The sequence below is a fragment of the Ictalurus punctatus genome, chromosome 7 (genome assembly GCF_001660625.3).
Source record: "Ictalurus punctatus breed USDA103 chromosome 7, Coco_2.0, whole genome shotgun sequence".
Classification (NCBI taxonomy): Eukaryota; Metazoa; Chordata; class Actinopteri; order Siluriformes; family Ictaluridae; genus Ictalurus; species Ictalurus punctatus.
In genome coordinates, this window is record NC_030422.2 from 33521436 (window position 1) to 33542848 (window position 21413).

A 21413-nucleotide genomic window follows, 5' to 3' on the forward strand; every position below is an offset into this window, starting at 1 on the left:
TCCAATCGATCACAGGTGACATCAAATGCATGTAATGCAACGCTGCTAGCTTTTTTATGTCTAGTGGAAACCAATACCAACCATTAAATCCCTAATAGAACACGGCCCAAAACACTCTACATTTGTTAATGGATTTAACGGTATTTGAAGTGGAAACCATTAGAATTTTGCAATGGTTTCTATTTTTTTCAGCAGGGAAAACATAAACCAACAACTTATTTACACAAGGTAATTTGGTATTCATGAAAATCCTGTAAATTCCTGCTCGTGAGTGAGTGTAAATCTATGGATAGGTGGACTTACTACTGTAAACCTCGACTGATCAACTTCGAATCATATAAAATGCAAAAGGGTTACTGTATTTTAATATATGGGTTATGCTGTCAAGTTTAAATAACTTATTTCAGTTACACAAATACATTATATATTTTTTAATCCTGTCATTTCATATTAATGCTATTAAAAATAATAATAATAATAAAGACAGCAACCCAACTCCATTTTAAGAGAAGTACTGTAAGACTTTAAGTCTTTCAATTAAGAAGAAATTTCAAGATGTGGAGAAACTAAATATATTCACATTTAAGTCAGCAGCAGAAAGACAAAAGACTTGCCATGGATAAAATGAAAAACTTTTTTAGCAGTCTTTTATTTATATATTTTTTTAATGCTGTATGAGAATATGCCTTACATGTTAACATTCTCCTAGGCTCTAGGCACTTTAGTTAAGCCAGATAAACAAATGTATTAAAATCAGTATCATCCATCTCATAAGCCAGATATGTTTTATTATATCACACGCCACCTGTTGCGTTCCTTATCCTAACCTCTTCTTCTACGCTATTCTCATATTTACTTTAATATTGCATCTGATCTCCTTAGAGCTCACGATATTATTAAGCCAGAACCCAACAAGCATGAAGCGGAAAGTATCATTTCTAGGCTGTGGTTTAAACACAACATAACATATGATAAGTAAGAAAGCTCAATATCATGTGGCGTGATAAATATGAGGAAAGAATGCAGACCTTCGAGGAACATGAACTTGAACTGAAGTTGAATTTATGGAGCTGGTGAACCAGACAGCTTTAATATTTAAACACAAACACAGACTTATTAAAAAGACACTGTGGAAATTCGAGGAGCACGAGTTTGCTTTCCGTCCAGCAGGGGGCGGTCAATCATCTTTCAGCTGTGAAACCATCTTAAATCGTAGAAGAGCTGCAGAAGAGCTGAGCATCTCTGCATGTAGACATGTTTACAGTACAGCATTAAATCTGATCTAGTTACAAAAAGAGAAGAAAAAAAAGTGACAGCATTTGAAGAGGGTAAAGCTTGAGGTAAGTTAAAGTGAAACTGGTTACCTGAGTTTCTGACTGGATCCGAAATAGATCTCTGCTTCATATGTAATAGTGTCTAGTGGAGATTTTACCTCTTAAATAAACCAGTAAGTGTATACATTTATTCTTACTGGCAGCCATTCATTTCGGTTTATCTCTAGCAATGGCTCAGGATTATACAACTATTTTAGTTTACGTGAGCTAACATCCCAAATGCATTGTGTGTGTGTGAAAATGCTAAAAAATAATAATAAAATAAAAATTCGCATTTGCATACTAAAAACTAAGTGGTCAGTAAACACCAGCAAGTGTTGCCATTCCTTTTCATGGGAATGTACATAATGCATCCTCAAAAAGTTACCAGATTATGTCATAGATTCATTTGTATGTTCCGTTAACCAGAAAGAGAAATGTAGATTACTGATTCCAGTACCATGGTTGTTCTGAAAAACGGTTTTGAGCATGAAGATAATAATAATAATAATTCATAATAATGGGTTAATAATATGGTTAATAATATGGTTTTGTATTTTCAATGTTATTGAGTCCCTTCTTTTCCTCACTAGAGATCGATAAGAAGATGACGCCCACAAGACACCCCAGTAATCAGCAAAAAACGTCTTCCCCAGCTTGTCCGATCTCTCATGTCCAAATAAAGACAGAGCTTCACCACTGTTCAGATTGTGGGAAGAGTTTTACCTACCAGAGTAGTCTTCAAAAACACCGGCGCAATCACACAGGTGAGAAACCCTACGACTGCTCGCAATGTGGCAAGCGTTTTAATCGCCTCGGCAATTTCAAACGGCACCAACAGACTCACTCGGGAGAGAAGCCGTACGATTGCCCGCAGTGTGGAAAGAGTTTTACTCAGCTCTGCTATTTCAAGGAACACCAACGGATTCACACGGGAGAGAAACCCTTTATTTGCGTACAGTGTGGAAGCAGCTTTACTCAATCGAGCACTCTCCGAAGACACCTGCGCATTCACACGGGAGAGAAGCCGTATCCCTGCCCGCAGTGCGGAAAGAGTTTCACTCGGTTCAGTAGTTTCAAAAAGCACCAACACGTTCACACGGGAGAGAAACCGTTTATCTGCTTGCAGTGTGGGAGCAGGTTCGCTCACCTGGGTAATCTGAAAACACACCAGCGCATCCACACGGGAGAGCGTCCGTATCACTGCTCGCACTGCGGGAAGCATTTCACTCGACTCAGCAGTTTCAAACAACACCAGCAAATTCACACGGGAGAGAAACCGTTCATCTGCTTACAGTGTGGGAGACGATTCACTCACTGCGGCACTCTGAAAACACACCAGCGCGTCCACACGGGAGAGAAGCCGTACCGCTGCGCACACTGTGGGAAGAGTTTTGCTCACATGAATAATTTCCAGCGCCACCAGGGGACTCACACGGGACAGAAACCCTATAATTGCTCACAGTGCGGGAAGAGTTTTAATCTAGAGCGTAATCTCCAAGATCACCAGCGCGTTCACACCGGAGAGAATCTGTACCACTGCTCGCGCTGCGGGAAGCGGTTCAGCCGGCGCAGTAATTTCGAACAACACCAACGGATTCACACGGGAGAGAAACCGTTCATCTGCTTACAGTGTGGGAGACGATTCACTCAGCGAGGTACTCTTAAAACACACCAAAGGATCCATTCGGGAGAGAAGCCGTATCAATGCTCACACTGTGGACGGAGTTTTGCCCATATGAGTACTTTCCAGCGCCATCAAGGAAGTCACACGTGACAGAAACCTAGAACTTCCAACAACACCAGCGCATTCACACAGGAGAAAAACTATACAGGAGAAGAGCCTTGTACAGCTGAATCATAACCAACATCACCAGTATTCACTATGTAATACACGCTTACACTTTCAACAGATATGTAAAATCATTTTAAAACACACAGTAGATACATCAGTGTTTCTACTTTGTGTTAAAATACAGCCAGGTCCATAAATATTTGGACATATACGGAGTTATAGTTATTTTAGTCGTCTACCACAGTACACTGAAGTTGAAATTAGATAATGCATGTGAGCTTGAAAGCAGAGGTTCAGCTTTAAATTTAGCGTATCTGAATCCAAATCCATTGAACAGTGAAGGAATTAAAGCACTTCGTCTATATGCCCTCCCCCCGAAAGTACTTGGAGAAAGTAACATAATCATAAAATTAAATGCTCGTTTTTTTCATACTTGGTTGCAAACCATTTGCAGTCAATGAAAGCAAACAGTCTTGGGACCTAAAATATGATTAAGGAACATTAAAGTATGCCAAATCATTGTGACTTGTGGGTTACTAGAGTTACTAGAATATATCCTTCATGGCAGCTCGAGCCAAACAGATATACAGTGGAGAGCATTGTAACCCTACTGAGCATTGCTGTGTGGTTTTGGTAACTGTACTGCAGGTGATCAGGATAGCTACTGTAAGGAAATCACAGGGACCGACTCCTGTCAGTGTAAGACATCTACAACAGTAGCGATGGGCTCTCAGTGTCTTCAGGAATCCCTCTCACCCTCCCCACTCACTGTTCACACTTACCAAAGCTGGTAAATGGTTCAGCAGCATTACTGTCACCTTGTAACACTTCCACCTCCATCTTTCCCTCACACCCTCTGACACTGTGAGTGTAGAAAGGCTGAGAGTGCACTTGTACAGGACTATACCAAGTCACGTCACTAATTTTTGCACAAGTTTTAAACTTTTGTGTGTGTGTGTGTGTGTGATGTACAGTATTTTCTACTACAACACACGTGACAGTAATTATGAACTTCATTGTCAGAGAGTTTGTGCATAAGCTAATAAAGTTCTTGAATCTCAAATTTTATGCCTCGTTTTCCTTTATACCTCAGCATCTATACATCAAATGATCCTCTTACTGCGAATCCCCAATACGTCATTATACCTTATTCCTAAATATCAGTTACACCTCATTATCCCTTACACCTCGCTGTTCCTTACTGCTCATTAGCCTTTGTACTTTATTATAACTAATACCACAGCATCCCTTACACCCTTATACCTCATTATCACTGATACTCCATTATCACTTTTACCTCAGTATATCTTATACCTCAATATCCCTTATGCATCATTTCCCCTAATGTTATTTCCACACTCTGTAAGTTCAACTTCCTTCTATATTTTCTCTCTGTATGATACTGATTTCATTGCATTAATACACCTTCCACCACCATGTCAAGTGCCTGACGAGAGGCCGAGAGTAATTATTATTATTATTATTATTATTATTATTATTATTACTATTATTATTATGTGAACCATGTTTTTTTTAAACAATGTATTTGGAAAACAACGGCAATAATGAGTAATAAATGTCTCCTTTATTTGTGCAGAAGATAAAATAAATGGCTGCGTGCAGCTACGGGCGTATGTTTAACTAAAAGTTTTGTCCTGTTACATATGACATCATATTGCTTTAAGTAATATGTAGGTGAAATGAAGCATTCTGCAAAGTAAAGCTAATACATGGAGAGATGTTTTAATTTGTCGCCAGAGTCTTGGCCAAGTTTTTATTAGCAGTGATCTGCTTCACCCAGTCCTCCTCAGGATCCGCACATATACGATAACCCTTTTTTGTGGTTAAACTGCAGAGGAAAGAAGATATGGGTCAGTGTAGAACTGTGATCACCTCAAATCAAATATTCATTAATCCTCCAAGAGAAGTGTAAAATTAATTTTTAAAAAAAGAAGAACAAAAACATACATGACTCCGGGAAGCGTACAGTCGAATCTGGTTTCTTCGTAAGAGACAAGTTTCGCTGCAGGGATTGGTCTCTTGTGAAACTCTGAACAGCATAATGAGATGGAGATGGAGGCACATGCAGATTCAAAGTTTAATGAAAATACAAACAACACAAAAAGACAATAAGCATACATGAACAGGAAAAACAAACATAAACCAAGACCTAGAAAACAGGAGAGCAAAACATGACAGCATGAAATGATCAAAGCCAGACATCTAGTGCTGTACAAACAGTGACTAAATACATACAGGTGCTCGTTAACCAAGGTGTGGGTGGTCATGTGACCATGATGCAGAGGTGCAGTGGCTGCTGGGAATTTAAGTCTCTAGTTCCTTCCGGAGATTATGTTGCTGTACCAGTGTGATCAATTACATATTCCTACTTATCAGCACTGAATATATTTGGCTACATGAGATTCTAGAAGTTTTAACATGTCTGTAATTTCGAGGACTGTGACCTTTCATGTGCCTCCTTACCTGCCGGATCACTACCCTCTTAGTGTTCCAGGACCTGCAGGTTTACAAATTAAGCATTGACTTTAGCCATGTGAGTCAAAAACGTCTCAATATACCAATTTACATTTAGAGCATTTAGCAGACCCCCTTATCCAATGTGACCTACAGTGAAGGAACATTACATTTTACATTCATAAAACTGATCTGTTGTAGGATTAATGCTGGGATATGAACTCATGACCTCAGCAGGCTAATCAGCAGGCTAATGCTTTAGCCAATAAGCTACCACCATCACCACCAACTTCCCCACCGCCTTGACCCCCATAATAGCAATAATAGAGGCTCACCACACAAAAATGTACTATATCAACAGCTGAATTCAGTACTACAGAGACACACAGCAGCAAAACATACACTGACTTTACTAACTTAGCAACCAGTCAAAAGAGAAAACAAATACCAAATCAACAACAACGTCACATGTTTGCCCGGAAATAAGTAATAAGTCTTACCTTTAGTAGAACATCTTTCTTAACTTTCTGCATGCATACTCATTAATTCTCAAAAAAAAATTCTAAATCCAAAGGAAAAAACTTGCGATTGCAGGTAAATCAGGCCCATAGCCAGCCTAGTGGAAGGGGGGGGGGGGGGGGGGGGGGGTGTCTTACTTTCAAAAAGTGGAGGTTTTTTTGCATTTTTCCCCCTCATTATGTATTTAATTATGAGATTCAAATACTGCATTTTGGTGACCTTTTTATGCATTCATTTGTGCTGGATTAGCTTTTGTCTGCTGGTATCTTAACGAGCACGCATTTGATGCAGTGAAAATATTTCACACACACACACACACACACACACACACACACACACACACAAATGAGTAAATGGTATTTCTGGCCATTAGACATCTTACGCACATTAAGATTTCTACAACTGATTTCGTGACCTGAATGAAGAATCCTAGATCATAAAACATCTCCTTCTCCTGACCTTTCCAGAAGGTGTGTGGGTCCTCCTGAAATTTCCTGACGGGGTGTGGGTCCTCCTGACCTTTTCTGAAGGGGTGTGGGTCCTCCTGACCTTCCCTGACAGGGTGTGGATCCTCCTGACCTTCCCTGATGGGATCTGGGTCCTCCTGAGCGTCCCTGATGGGGTCTGGGTCCTCCTGACCTTCCGTGATGGGGTCTGGGTCCTCCTGACCTTCCCTGATGGGGTCTGGGTCCTCCTGACCTTCCCTGATGGGGTCTGGGTCCTCCTGAGCTTCCCGGAGCTGTTGTGAATCATCTGTAAATATACAGTATAGGCATTGGTCAGGGATGTAGTGTGGAGTGCATAGAACTGTTTCATTATCTGAAATAAGCTTGTATATTATTTGACAAATCATAAATTCACCTGTCAGAACTAACTGAACCCCCCTGTCTACAGGCATGTACATTATGAATGGTGGCTATGTGCCATAATCTTTTTTTTTAGTTTGTGTTTCGCATAACCGCATAGCTGATGCCTATCCATTTTGAATTTGTCTAATGTGATAGAATGGCACCAGCAGCACTGCCTCGTTGTGTTCTCAACTGGGGAGTATATTTTTCATATTCTCTCTCTATATATATATAATCATTATCTTAATCATTTGGTGCCTCCAGTGTCTGGTGCCCCAGGGCACTTACCCAATCCCACTGACCCTGCACAAACGTCTATATTAAAGCAGTTAGCTGGTTTAGGTAGTTTATATATTTACAGGTAACATACTTGCGATTCCATGTGATGTCACTGTGTGTAGTTGTTCTTCTGTGTAATCCTGCTGAACTGGACTCTTTGTAGCTAAATAAGAGAAGTGTGTAGAATTTTTTCTACCTTGCACTGTTGAGGAATCCATGTGTTCAGCTGTATTCATGTTTAAACAAAACTGGGTCATGAATTCATCTGTGATTAAAAAAAGAAGAAAATTGGTAATAAATTCAGGTTATGTGATTTAATATGAAATAGGTTAATGGCTTGTGTTTAACTTACCGTTGCCTGCTGTGTAGGAATGAAAGCAGGTGATCACCAAAAGAACCAGCAGAAATGAATGAGTACAGGAGAACATACTGTAGCTGATGCTGGTGGAAAATAACTGAGTAAATTAAAGCAGGGGGTCTGCTGAGTATATAAATGGTAAAGAGTGATAAAACATTTAAAAATAGGTTTCACAGGAAGCCCTCATATGGTTTTTACCCGAAGTAAAGCATGCACAGTAATGGGGTGGCATGTTTTATTTCACACATAACAATCATGATCAGAGTGCTGGCAGGGGCAAGGGCGAAGCTCTGAGGCCACTGTGAGAGCTTGTGGTACGACAAAAGTAAATGCAACAGATGGGTCATGAAATCTGGAAATATAAAAAATTCACAGTTAAATAAAGGTCAAGAAATCTGCAAATATAAAAAATTCACAACATTAAAGTCCATAAATAAAGTTATGTGTAATAAAGTGAAATGACACAGGAAAAACGAATTGAACATGTTAAGAAAAAGTGTCATGTATCAGAGAAGGAACTCTGGACTTCAGTTCCCAGCAGCCACTGCACCTTACTCATCAGTCAAATGACCACCTGCACCTGAATCACTTTCTTGTTAATGAGCACTTGTGTATATAGCCACAGTTTGCACTGCTTTCTTTGTCTCACGTTAGTCTTTCTATGCCTTTGTCTCTGTTGCCATGTTTATGTTCTTTAGTTTCTCTTTCGTCTTGCCACAATGTTTTCATAGTCATAGTGTCTTTTGTATTTTGTTTGCTTATTTATTAAAACCTTAAATTCTGCACCTGGATCTGTCTCAACCCTCAAGTCATGACAGAAAGCAGTTCTCCAAGGTCAGGTAAGGCAAGGAACCAGCTGAAATCCATAAGTATTTAGAAAGTAAGTATACCCCCTATCTGTGCAAATTAATAACAGCTGGGTTAGTAAATTGATGGTCTATTAAAAAGGCTTTTTGTAACCACCTTGTGTCACACAAGAAACATCTCATGATGGGTAAATGCAAAGAGCTCTCCCAAGACCTTCACAACCTTATTGTTGTGAAACATATTGATGGAATCGGATACAGACGTATTTCAAAACTTCTGAATCCTCCAGTAAGCACTATTGGGGCCGTTATCCACAAGCGGAAGCAACATCACTCCGTCATCAACTGGCCAAGCACAGGAGCTCCTCGCAAGATTTCTGACCAGGGAGTCAGAAGAATAGTCAGAAGAGTAGCCCAAGAGCCAAGGACCACTCAGAAAGAGCTCCAGAAACACTTGGAGGCAGCAGGTGCCATCGTCACAGAGAAAACAATAGGCAATGCACTCCACTGTTCACGCTCACCTGCAAGACTCCATAACTAAAGAAAAGGCATGTCGAAGCTCGTTTAAAGTTTGCTACAACTCATTTGGACAAGCCAGTGAAATACTGGGAGAGTGTAGTCTGGTCAGACGAGAGCAAAATTTAACTTTTTGGTTGTCATACTACACACCATGTTTGGAGAATAAAATAGCACTGCACATCTCCCTAAAAACACAATCAACAGTGAAGTGTGGAGATAGAAGCATCATGGTGTGGGGCTGTTTTTCATCACATGGTACTTGCAGACTTCATATAACTGAAGGAACGATGAATGAAGCCCTTTACCGGGAGATTCTTGAGAAGAATCTGCTGCCATCCACCAGGATGATGAAGATGAGACGTGGGTGGAGCTTCCAGCAGGACAACGATGCAAAGCATACAGCAAAGGAAACTCTCAGTTGGTTTCAGAGAAAAAAAATCAAGGTGTTCGAACGACCCAGTCAATCACCTGACTCGAATCCAATTGAGCAAGATTTAAAGACAATCTGTTTAGAAGAATGGGCCAAAATCACACCTGATGTCATGTAACGGAATGTTGTGGAGGTCAGGATGGATGCAATTGCAGATAAGAGCTTTATTGGAGTAGAGATAGACATACAAATCCAAAACGTGAGACAGTAGCATGGTCAAAAACAGGCAATGGGTTGGGCGATCGGCAAATGGGCATAAACTAGGCACGGCAAACCACAAAATGAGAAACTAGATGCAAGCTCAAAACCCACGAACCACGGCTTGGCACTTCGCTCCGTACATAGATACACAAAGGCTTTAAATAACGAATGTAATCGGGGTGAAACACAAAACAGCTAAGAACAATGCTGGCACATAAGGGAAACAACCAATGACAATACAAGGGCGGAGACAGAACAAAAATCACAACAAAACACAAGTGTCAAAAGTAAACAAAGTCAGTGTCACTGACAAACCCGGAACCGTGCAGCATGCTCCAGCGTTGTGCGAGGGGAAATCGTGACACCTGAATACTGTGGCACCTTAATTTCTTCATACAGGAAGCGTCTTGAAGCTGTAATTACAAACAAAGGCTTCTCCACTAAGTATTAAATACATTTCAGTTAGCGTGTTCAATACTTTTTTCCCGTATCATTCCTCTTTATTACACATAACGTCATTCACGGACTTTAATGTTGTGAATTCTTTATATTTGTGGATTTCTTGAGTTAATACTGATGTCTGGTGAAAATTTCATGTGAGTAACCTCATTGGAAATATATTTACTGAATTTTTTTTTGACGTGTTCAATACTTATTTCCTCCACTGTATGTATGAATAAATAAATGAATGAATAAATAAATGTGGGGAAAATACAATAATACATAAATAAGGAAATAAAAGAGTAAATGCTCATTTCCTTTTGCTTTTTTATATTTCTTTGTAGATTCATTTATTTATTTAGTTATTATTTTGGCAGGGTTGGGATTCCACCACAGGGACAGAATTCCCATAGTGTTAGCCATAGGAGCAGTGGTGGCTTAGTGGTTAAGGCTCTGGGTTACTGATCGGGGGTTCAAGCCCCAGCCAAGCTGCCACTGTTGGGCAAGCCGCTTAACCCTCTCTGTTCCAGCTGTATCATGGCTGACCCTGCACTCTGACCCCAACTTCCTGATATGCTGGGGTATGGGAAGAAAAGAATTTCACTGTGCTAATAGTATAGTATATGTGATCAATAAAGACTCATTATACTAATGATAACCCTAACTATTAGCTAGTAGGCTGTAGTACAAACTGTGGTTATTGCAAACCTTTCCTGCCGTCTTTTTAGCTTCACCCATGTCCCTCCACATTGTGATTTCTTCACTGGCTTGTGAAAGGCACCTCTGTCAGATTTAAAAATAATGAAGCTTGCCTTCAAGCCCAACAGTGCATCACACCTCACCCATCCCCACACCATAGTTCTATAATAGTTTTGGATGGAGCTATAACCCCATCTAAAATGTACAATGGGTTTCTTTTGGGTGACAAAAGAAAAAAAACAGTGACTCTGTAATGCTGTGGGGGGAATTTAGTTTTGATCACATGGTGTAGCTCCACTTACCCCCTTAAAGGCAAGCATTACTGCAAATCAGTACAAAGTTGATCCTATGATGGGTGTGGCCACTTCCAGGATGACTCCACCCCAAACACATGGCATGAGGGCTCCACATTTTGTAAAAGAAATTTCTTTGACAAAGAGAAGAATTAAAGCGTATGGATCTGAGCGACTTTGACAAGGGAGAAACTGTGATGGCTAGACGACTGGGTCAGGTTTTGTTTTATTTTATCAAATTGATCTGAGTAAATAGCATCATTAAGTCTACAATCAACAAATGGCAACAGAATCACACAATAAACTGATGGACACAATTCATTATTTTAATCAAACAAGAATTGATAATACTAATACTTAGAATTGTGTTTAGAAAGAAGTAAATCAGAATAAATAAACCTGATAGTTTAACTTAATGGATTGCAAATCCAAGGAGAACGTGATTAGCATTTATAAAGAGTATGAAAAGTGCAGGCCTGAACATCCAGGGAAAATGACATGCCATGATGAAAAACAAAACCACCCTCAGTGCTAAATCTGCTGTTTGTGTTCAACAGGAGCTGAAAATGATTTGGAGAGAAGGAGATAAGTGTCAGCATGCACACGGAGTCAGTATTCTATATCGAATCTGAAGGTGACAAGTTTCTCACTCTACTAGCTTTGTGTTGATCACTGGCTAGAGGTTCCTTAATTTTATTTTTATTTTATTTGCATTGCTGTTTTAAAAATACACATTGTCACAAACAGCTTTACAGAAATCCAGATGTACGTTCACATCTCTAATGAGCAAGCCAGAGGTGAAACTATTTTCAGGTGAAAGTAGGTAATGTATGCTCGAAATGTATGTAATTTTTTATAATGTTATCATATTATAGTTATAATGACTTATTAGTAATGCAGATTTATTTACAGGTTTAATAAGTGAATTATTTTATATTGTTGTTGATAGTTATGTTGTGCTGCCTTATAAATAATTATTAGTAAGTGATAATACAATTACTAACCTTTTATAAATGCATCATTGGTAGCTTTAAGTAAAGTGAAAGCATAGAATGCAGTTTCCATAATGCCAATGTTAAGAAATCGTGAAGATGTGTTTATTATGTGTTATAGATGCCTTTAAAATAGTTTATTTGTAAATGTACCTACTAAATAATAATGGGTTTTAATAAAGTAATGAAAAAACAGACATCACTAATGCAAACAGTTGCAAATATTTCTTTTAATGTTACATACTAGCAAAACATTGTAACATTAATTTTTGAAGTATAATGTCAAATACATTTCCATACATATGGCTGACGAGCTCAAGCCTTTAACAAGTCAAACTTTTTAGTCAAACTAATAATTTACAAACAAATTCCTGACATGAAGAAATGCCTGAGATGAACAAGTTCATTAAGAACAACTCTCTGACACACTGTCTCAGAAGGTGCTGCTACTGGTAAAAGTTCTCCATCAGTTTTGTCCTCCACCAGCAGGACATCTGTCAGTAAATGAGGAGAGCTTCTCCAAACACAGGATGAGTTTGTGTGCTAAAGCCTAGTGTGACCATCCCATGACTCTGGTGAGAATTTTTTTGAAGGAAGAATTAATTCTTTATATGTGTAGATTTCTTGAGTTAATATTGATGTCTGGTGAAAATGTCATGTGAATAACCTCATTGGAAATATATTTACTGAGAAAAATGTTTACGCGTCTAATACTTATTTCCCCCACTGAACTATGGTGTCGGTGTGACTTCTTCCTGGTACCAGACGAGAGGAAATCAGCCAGAGCAGGGTTCAAATTTTGGTTCTGACTGCTATCCGACAAAGAACTTAACAAGTATACATAGTTTTTATTTGTATAAACCATGGAAAGTGTTTAAATAATAAGATTATTTACTGTCACGTTTGCAAGGATAATGCAAGTGTAGTTGAGAGCTGATTTATTATGAGGCAGGCAGACAAAATCCAAAACAATCAGAAAGAATGTAGTCAGAGGACCGGCGTGGGTCAAGCGATCTACAAAGAACACGAACTAGGCAAGTCAAGAATCAATAAACGTGAGACGTAAACAGGATCACAAACCATGAAATCAGTGAACGTGGAATGGAGGCTTGGTATGGCTCTGGACATAGCCACAGAAACGCAATACATCGGAATGAACAAAGACACACGAGGGGTTAAAACATAAAAAGCTGAGATACATAAGGAGACAACAATAACATGACAGGGGCGGAGACATGACATAAATCATAACAAACACACGTGTAACGGTAAACAGAGACAATGTCAAAACCTGGAAGAGCATGCTGTCGCGCATCGGGCTGCTGAGTGGCGGTGAGGAAATCTCTAACAGTTATGTATAGTTTTGAGTGACTCGTTTCAATCGGAGTTTGTGCATATGATAAAGTTCTTGTATCTCAAATTTTATGCCTCATTTTCCTTTATACGTCAGCATTTATACATCAAATGATCCTCTTACACCGAATCCCCAACACCTCACTATACCTTATTCCTAAATATCAGTTACATCTCATTATCCCTTAAACTTCATTATCTCTTACACCTCATTACCCCTTACACCTCGCGATTCCTTACTGCTCATTAGCCTTTATACTTTATTATAACTAATACCACAGCATCCCTTACACCCTTATACCTCATTATCACTGATACTCCATTATCACTTTTACCTCAGTATACCTTATACCTCAATATGCCTTATGCATCATTTCCCCTAATGTTATTTCCACACTCTGTAAGTTCGACTTCCTTCTATATTTTCTCTATGATACTAATTTTATTGCATTAATACACCTTCCACCACCGTCTCAAGTGCCTGACGAGAGGCCGAGAGTAATTATTGTTGTTGTTGTTGTTGTTGTTGTTGTTGTTGTTATTATTATTATTATTATTATTATTATTATTATTATTATGTGAACCATGTTTGGTTCAACATTGTATTTAGAAAACAACGGCAATAATGAGTAATAAATGTCTCCTTTATTTGTGCAGAAGATAAAATAAATGGCTGCGTGCAGCTACAAGCGTATGTTTAACTAAAAGTTTTGTCCTGTTACATATGACATCATATTGCTTTAAGTAATATTTAGGTGAAATGAAGCATTCTGCAAAGTAAAGCTAATACATGGAGAGATGTTTTAATTTGTCGCTGGAGTCTTGGCCAAGTTTTTATTAGCGATGATCTGCTTCACCCAGTCCACCTCAGGATCCGCACATATACGATAACCCTTTTTTGTGGTTAAACTGCAGAGGAAAGAAGATATGGGTCAGTGTAGAACTGTGATCATCTCAAATCAAATATTCATTAATTCTCCAAGAGAAGTGTAAAATTAATTTTAAAAAAAGAAGAAGAAAAACATACATGACTCCAGGAAGCATACAGTCGGATCTGGTTTCTTCGTAAGAGACAACGTTCGCTGCAGGGAATGGTTTCTTGTGAAACTCGAAACAGCATAATGATGCCCCGTTTGCAGCTGTGTCAAAACATTTCGCTATTTATCAATTTATTTCAGAGTAAAGGCAGAAGTTAAATAAAAGTATGATGGTAAATATAAATCAGACAGCCAGTCATGCTTTACAGTGGAAGTGACAATGTTCAGTCACTTTCACACACAAACACTAGAAAAAATGTTTTACAACCGAAGTACATAAAACAGTATATAATTTATGAGTGCTTATTTAATTGGCTCTTTTAAAAAAAGCATAGAAATAATGAATATTAAACTGCTCTTAAACTTACACAAAAATCAGGAATACAGCATTCATAAGAGCATCTGACAAATGCCATGAATGCATTGTGTGCAAATATTTAAGGTAAATCAGTATAGTTTGCAAAATTACTTAATTATTTACTTGTTTATTTGCATTAACTATGCTGGTATGAAACCCTTAAATCAGTTATATAATTAGTTGAATGGAGTTGACCTGTGAGCAATTAAATTAAATGTCTTATAATATCGCAAAAGCAATTAGGCCTATTCACCCAGGCGAACAGTAGCTGGTAAGTGTTTCTTTCTTGATTTTTAGTTGAAACTAGTTTTACCATTGGCTGTCAGATAGAAGCTGTAACTGCACTTCCTTGTTGCTATGAGCTGTTTACACGTTGCTAGATTAGAGCTAATTCAGATATTCATATTCCATTTCAGTCTGGAGTCGCTCGTTCACGCGATTACACTTTGTTTTGCTAATTAAAGAGTTGTGCTCTTTAATTGAGAACTGGTTCCTGATTGATGTAGCCTTTTATGGAATTCAGCCACAAGTACGTCACTAACACAGGGGAAAATATCTAGCAGCATTGAGTCAAAGCAGCTGAACTATAACACACAGGATTTATAATCATCAGGTCCAGTCACTTTGACTCAGTAGCCTACAAAATATGAGCTGGATGACTGAAAACCGTTGTGAACCACAAACAGTTGTTAATATCTTACTGTCGGCATCTGTTGTGAAGTCCTGGAGGCAGACGAGAACCAGCAGGAGACAGCGGAAGAACATGACTGATCTGTTGTAGAACAAACAACAGAAATATAAAATCAACTCAGAACTTCCAACTACATCCACATTTCCAATGTACCAAATTACACCATGACACTGATGACATGTAAATGCAGTCAATTTAAAGTTAATATTTCTGAAGATTGTATAAACATACAAATAACACACACAGTGATCAGCCTGAACATTAAAACCACTGACAGGTGAAGTTAATAACATTGATTATACTGTTACAGTGGCTCCTGTTAAGGTGTGGGATATATTTATTAGGCAGAACGTGAACAGTCAGTTCTCGAAGTTGACATGTTGGAAGCAGGAAAAATGGGCAAGTGTAAGGATCTGAGTGACTTTAACAAGGACCCAATTGTGATGTCTAGACGACTGGGTCAGTGTCTCCAAAACAGCAGGTGTTGTGGGGTGTTCCCATTGTGTAGTGGTTAGTACCTACAAAAAGTGGTCCAAGGAAGGACAACCGGTGGCAGGGTCATGGTCTCCCAAGACTCATTAATGCGCGTGGGGAGTGATGGCTAGACTGTCTGGTCCGATTCCACAGAAGAGCTACTGTAGCACAAACTTCTGAAAAAGTTCATGCTGGATCTCATAGAAAGGAGTCAGAACACACAAAGCATCACAGCTTGCTGCGTTTGGAGCTGCGTAGCTGCAGACCGGTCAGAGTGTCCATGCTGACCCCCTGTACACCACCGAAAACTCCTACAATGGGCATCAGAACTAGACCATGGACAGATGGAAGAAGGAGGCCTGGTCTGATGAATCACGTGGATTTTACATCATGTGGAGGCCGGGTGCGTGTGCATCGTAGAAGAGATTGCACCAGGATGCACTCTGGGAAGAATGCTATCCAGCAGAGGCAGTTTATGCTCTGGGCAATGTTCTGCTGGGAAACCTTGGGTACTGGCATTCATGTGGATGTTACTTTGACATGTACCACCTACCTAAACACTGCTGCTCACCGAGTACACCCCTTAATGGTGACGGTATTCCCTAATGACGGTGGCCTCCTTCAGCAGGATAATGCTCCCTGACACACTGCAAAAACTGTTCAGGAACAGTTTGAAGAACATGACAAAGAGTTCAAGGTGTTGAATCGGCCTCCAAATTCTCCAGATCTCAATCCAATCAAGCGTATGTGGGATGTTCTGGACAAACAAGTCCGATCCTCGGAGGCCCCACCTCACAACTTACAGGACTTAAAGGATCTGCCGCTAACGTCTTGGTGCCAGAAACCACAGCACACCTTCAGAGGTCTTGTGGAGTCCATGCCTTGAAGACTCAGAGCTGTTTTGGGAGTACAAGGAGAGGAGGACCTACACAATATTAGGCATAGGGCTTTAATATTATGGCTGGTCAGAGTATGTATTTATATATTTTACTTACGGTTTATATGGGGTGCAGTAGTAGAAACGAGTCGCTCTGTAGTAGGCTCTGGTTGAAAGAATTAAAGATTATATTACACTTCATATTAAATTTTACTCGTCTTTAATTTATTTATTCATTTTCATATGATTCATTTACATGTGATTCATTTTCATGTGATTCATTTACTAATTTGCTTCTCTTTAAATCCAGTTTTAGACTATTACAAAGGTCTTTCCAGATTATTACTTGCTACACTGTATGAGATAACCCCAGTAAAATTGCCTGAATTCTATAATATAACTTGTTCACCATGTTAGGTTTAAATCCTCTAAAAACAGATTCGTAATTAAATATTACTCTGTTCCAATTCACATCCTTCAAAGCATTGGCAAGCATTGGCATGTTCTGCTTACTCTCACAATCCTCCAAACTCACACACCCAAAGTCTCCATAAACAAATGAGACAGCAGTGTATCCTACAGAAACCGAACGCTGTCCACAATGTGAAAACAACTCTGAGAGTAAACTGGACTAACTAACAAAATTACCAAAACTGATAAACAGTCTGCACATGATAATAAATATAATGTCCTTCCTTACCTTTTAAAGACTTGTAACAAATAATATAACAGTGTAGCAGGTAAAGCCGAGGAGGTAACACTGATAAAATTAAATAAACTGAAACTCTAACCCGGTCAGAGCATCAAAACAGAGAAGCACATTAATACAGAAGTAAATTTTAAGAGGAGTGAGTCCACAAAATCTAGGTGAAGTAATGCAACGACAATATCTTCAATAAAAATCAGAATTCTGTAGAGCTGGAAGGCCGAGTGCAAAAAATAAAAATAACAGAAGAGCGAAAAAGACTCCGCTGTGTAGGTGATGCAGTTCACCCCGATATCAAGAGTTTAACGTAGTCTCCTGCTTCCTCCGCTGAAGTAAAGTCCTTCTGAACACCGTTATATGTAATGTGAAGCCGAGCCGGGTGAAGTATTCCACAGCGAGCGCCCTCAATACCACGAAGTTGACACCGAACCTTGTTAAACGCAGCCCGGGCCCGCGATGTCCTTCCTCGGTGAAACCAGCAGCTCGAGCCTGAGTGCGGGGAAGTCAGGGTCACTGCTCGGCGAAGTCAGTGTCACTGCTCGGGGAAGTCAGGGTCACTGCTCGGGGAAGTCAGGGTCACTGCTCGGGGAAGTCAGGGTCACCGCTCGGGGAAGTCAGGGTCACTGCTCGGGGACGCGGATTCAGGGGGAGAAGGAGACTCACTCAGGCCGCGCACACTCGGCCTCAGTCGAGTCTGAATACCAGGGGTTTTCGTGTTCTTTCCAGACATCTTAACGTACCACAAAGTTAAAATTGCAAACAAGGAAACGGAGTAGAATAAGTCAAAATCTATTGTATGACCGAAAAGCACAAATTAATTACCATTTTAATCGAAATCAAAAGGAGCCTCCAGCTTCGCGTCCTACTCCATCGAACTGCGAATTCCCTCTCCACATTTAATTTTACTCTTATACCAACACAGTAAAACTGCAGCTGCAGACAATACTACTAACACTAGATTGTGCATCTACAGATACTACTATATTATACTGACGATATCCCAATGTGGCTATTGCTTTAACAGAAAAATACTTCATGAGAATATCAAGAGCGTGATCAGAGTTAAAAGAATAATTAACACTCATATTTACATTAGTGCACCAGCACTCCCATTTGGCCCGTGTGTGTTACTGCTGTTTAAAATGCATTAACCTTAACTTAAAAAATCTTTAAATAATGTAAAAGGCATTTAAAAAACACAAGGTTATCATGAGACCTCACAGAGGTGTAAGGCACCATCTTTTTATTTGTTTTTTAATTTTATTTTGGTACACAGTATTATTCGGAGGGTTTTAATATTATGGCTGATTGGTATATTTTTCAGCAGTAATGCTTCACCTCTCTGATTTAATTCCTCTGAATTGAATAATTATATTGGAAATAATTAGCAATCAATTACTGAGTAATAAAACCATACACAAATATGGATGCTTTTCATAATGCGTGCATGAAAGAATGGTCACAACTCTCCTGTTATTTTCTCTATTAAAATATATGATAAATAAGGACAAGTAGTGAAACTACATTAAACTGAGATACTACTGAGTATTTACTGATTTATTTGTGTTTATAACATAAATGTTTAGTAGACATACAGTGTATTTAGTGAATTGTTAAAAGGAGCATTTCTATCTAATCTATAATGTGTGTGTGTGTGTGTGTGTGTGTGTGTGTGTGTGTGTGTGTGTTTACCCTGGACTAATATTTCGACACACTTCCTGCACTGGTAAACCAAAGCTGTTTACCAGAAATAACGGAAGTTTAAGGACACTGTTAAAATCAATAAATGTTAAAAATCCAGGAGAAAATAATACAAATTTAAATCTACAGCCTTTCCACAGGAAGAGGAAACGTGTTGAGATGAGACAGACATGAGAGAAAGTGGAGAAAATCTTACCAAATCTCTTCTTATGGACTTTAATCTGTAACTTTCCAACACTGGTGCAGTTCTGTAAGAAGTAGTTTCGGTAACTTGAGGGTTTTATTCGGACAGTTGTATGTATCCATCCGCCTTCAGAGTCACGTGACTACTCTGATCACGATGAACCCGAGATTCTTCACTCTGATAAAGTAGTCCTGAACCTGGAGTGTTGATTTATACAGAATTAAATCTTCATTTACAAACACAGCTGGATGAAGAATCCATCAAAGCATTCCATAAACAAACAAACAAACAAATTAACAAACATTATTGATAAAATCCATCTGGATTGATTTAACTGGAGGATCATGGATGTTTCAGTTTTAACATTTTTGGTGTTTTTGTTAGTGGTAGTGTTTTAATTTTTCTAGTAATTTGTCTGATTTGACGTCTTCTTCATCTTCTTCTTCTTCTTCTTCTTCTTCTTCTTCTTTATCTTCTTCTTCTTCTTCTTCTCCTTCTTCTTCTTCTTCTTCTTCTTCTTCTTCTCCTTCTTCTTCTTCTTCTTCTTCTTCTTCTTCTTATTATTATTATTATTATTATTATTATTATTATCATTATTAGAAACAGGAATCCCAAATGAGCCAATAAATGATTCCCACAAACAGGGTGAACTTTAGCTTTAATAACCTCAATAAAACGAAGCATACATAACACCTTAAACTGATGAGCACTGTTCTAAACGAGGGTCAGATACAATCCTGAAGACATGCTTTCCTACTGGTTAAAAAGCTGATTATTCCTATTTATGATGAAATTATTCCTATAATACAGATGAAATCTGTATTAAGTATCAAATAATGTAAATATTTAAAAAACAACAAAAAACAAACAAATATATATATATATATATATATATATATATATATATATATATATATATATATATATATATATATATGTGTGTGTGTGTGTGTGTGTGTGTGTGTGTGTGTGTGTGTGTGTGTGTTTGTTTGTTTGTTTGTTTGTTTTAATAGCGGTCTTGGAATTGTCGATCTATAAGAACACACTTTGCCTTGTATAATTCATGAAGCACATTCCATGAAAATGTAGAAACTTCCATTATACTAGCACAGCAGCCAGCTGACATACTCACCAGCAGATGGCAGCAGAACTACGAATAGAAAAAAATATAAATGTAATAATATATAATATATTGTACATAAATTATAATATAATCATTTCAATAAATCAGTTCAACAAATGCAGTAATATCTAGCGTAGTAGTTTGTCATTGGCTTTAAGAAAACAACCAAAAATAAATTTAAATTATTGTGTATAGAGTATAACTTAAAAGCAGAGGAAGCACTGAACCTCTTCTGTGTTTAATACCACTTTATAACCACAGACTTTTCACTAATCATGTGCAAAACTTTTTTACTTAGAAAAATATAAATATATGAGACATTATCTATTGTTATTTCTCTGGGAGGAATCAGATAAGTATAGTATAATTGTCATTTTGTTATCATTTGTTTCTCTAACATTTGTTTGACTTCCTATCATCAAGGTGTTTTTTTCCCATTATAGTCTTAGCTTTAAACTACAGTATCCAGGTGAAGTTATCCACTGTATAATGATAGAAAAGTAATAAACACTTACTAATTCAGGAAAGTTTGTATGAAACTAAAATAAAGAGGTTTTTTTGGCCACTGGAACTGTGCATTATGTAGGTGTAGTGGATGGGACACTCGCCCCTATACAAACTTCTATGTTCTTTGAATGTGCAGGTGTGACCATCAAGGACTCTTTATAGACACTGATCCTCATTTATCAACATTTTAATGAAGTTGCATGTTAATGATTGTGTAAGCCAAACCCAAGTAAAAATCTTTATAGAAGTTTTGTAAATGCTGATTTTCTTCATACTCACATGCATTTGTTGATGAATGCCAATCACCCATCACTCACAGAGCTATAAATGATGAGTAAATGGCAAAAAAAAAAAAGAGAAAGAAACTTTCTCAGAAGTAGAAGTGAAAGTTAAAACAGAAAAGAGCAATATATGGGCAACGTTGGAGATTGTTG

General features: G+C 38.3%; 2 protein-coding genes and 2 long non-coding RNA genes across 5 annotated transcripts; 1 reads left to right on the top strand and 3 right to left on the bottom strand.

Annotated features, from left to right (window-relative positions):
- Positions 1–1196: 1196 nt before the first annotated feature.
- On the top strand, positions 1197–4156 carry LOC108267101 (zinc finger protein 135). The gene is made up of 2 exons (XM_053681214.1): positions 1197–1340; positions 1907–4156. Exon 2 carries the CDS (start codon positions 1921–1923, stop codon positions 3088–3090), a length of 1170 nt encoding a protein of 389 aa, XP_053537189.1. The 5' UTR covers positions 1197–1340; positions 1907–1920; the 3' UTR covers positions 3091–4156.
- A 518-nt stretch (positions 4157–4674) lies between these two features.
- Positions 4675–5173, bottom strand: LOC128632958 (uncharacterized). The gene is made up of 2 exons (XR_008396649.1): positions 5077–5173; positions 4675–4957 (listed from the first exon to the last, which is right to left on the bottom strand). It is a non-coding gene; the product is annotated as an uncharacterized LOC128632958 (long non-coding RNA).
- A 1058-nt stretch (positions 5174–6231) lies between these two features.
- LOC108267095 (uncharacterized) lies at positions 6232–13799 on the bottom strand. 2 transcript variants are annotated; one of them, XR_008396644.1, is made up of 4 exons: positions 7786–13799; positions 7582–7670; positions 7321–7494; positions 6232–6855 (listed from the first exon to the last, which is right to left on the bottom strand). It is a non-coding gene; the product is annotated as an uncharacterized LOC108267095 (long non-coding RNA). The 2 variants fall into 2 exon arrangements; XR_008396643.1 differs by having other exon boundaries at positions 7582–13799.
- Positions 13800–13947: 148 nt separating this feature from the next.
- Positions 13948–19193, bottom strand: LOC108267255 (C-C motif chemokine 18). Its single transcript, XM_053681220.1, has 5 exons — positions 19157–19193; positions 16877–16924; positions 15418–15488; positions 14349–14460; positions 13948–14230 (listed from the first exon to the last, which is right to left on the bottom strand). Exons 3-5 carry the CDS (start codon positions 15479–15481, stop codon positions 14125–14127), a joined length of 282 nt encoding a protein of 93 aa, XP_053537195.1. The 5' UTR covers positions 15482–15488; positions 16877–16924; positions 19157–19193; the 3' UTR covers positions 13948–14124.
- Between the last annotated feature and the right edge of the window lie 2220 nt (positions 19194–21413).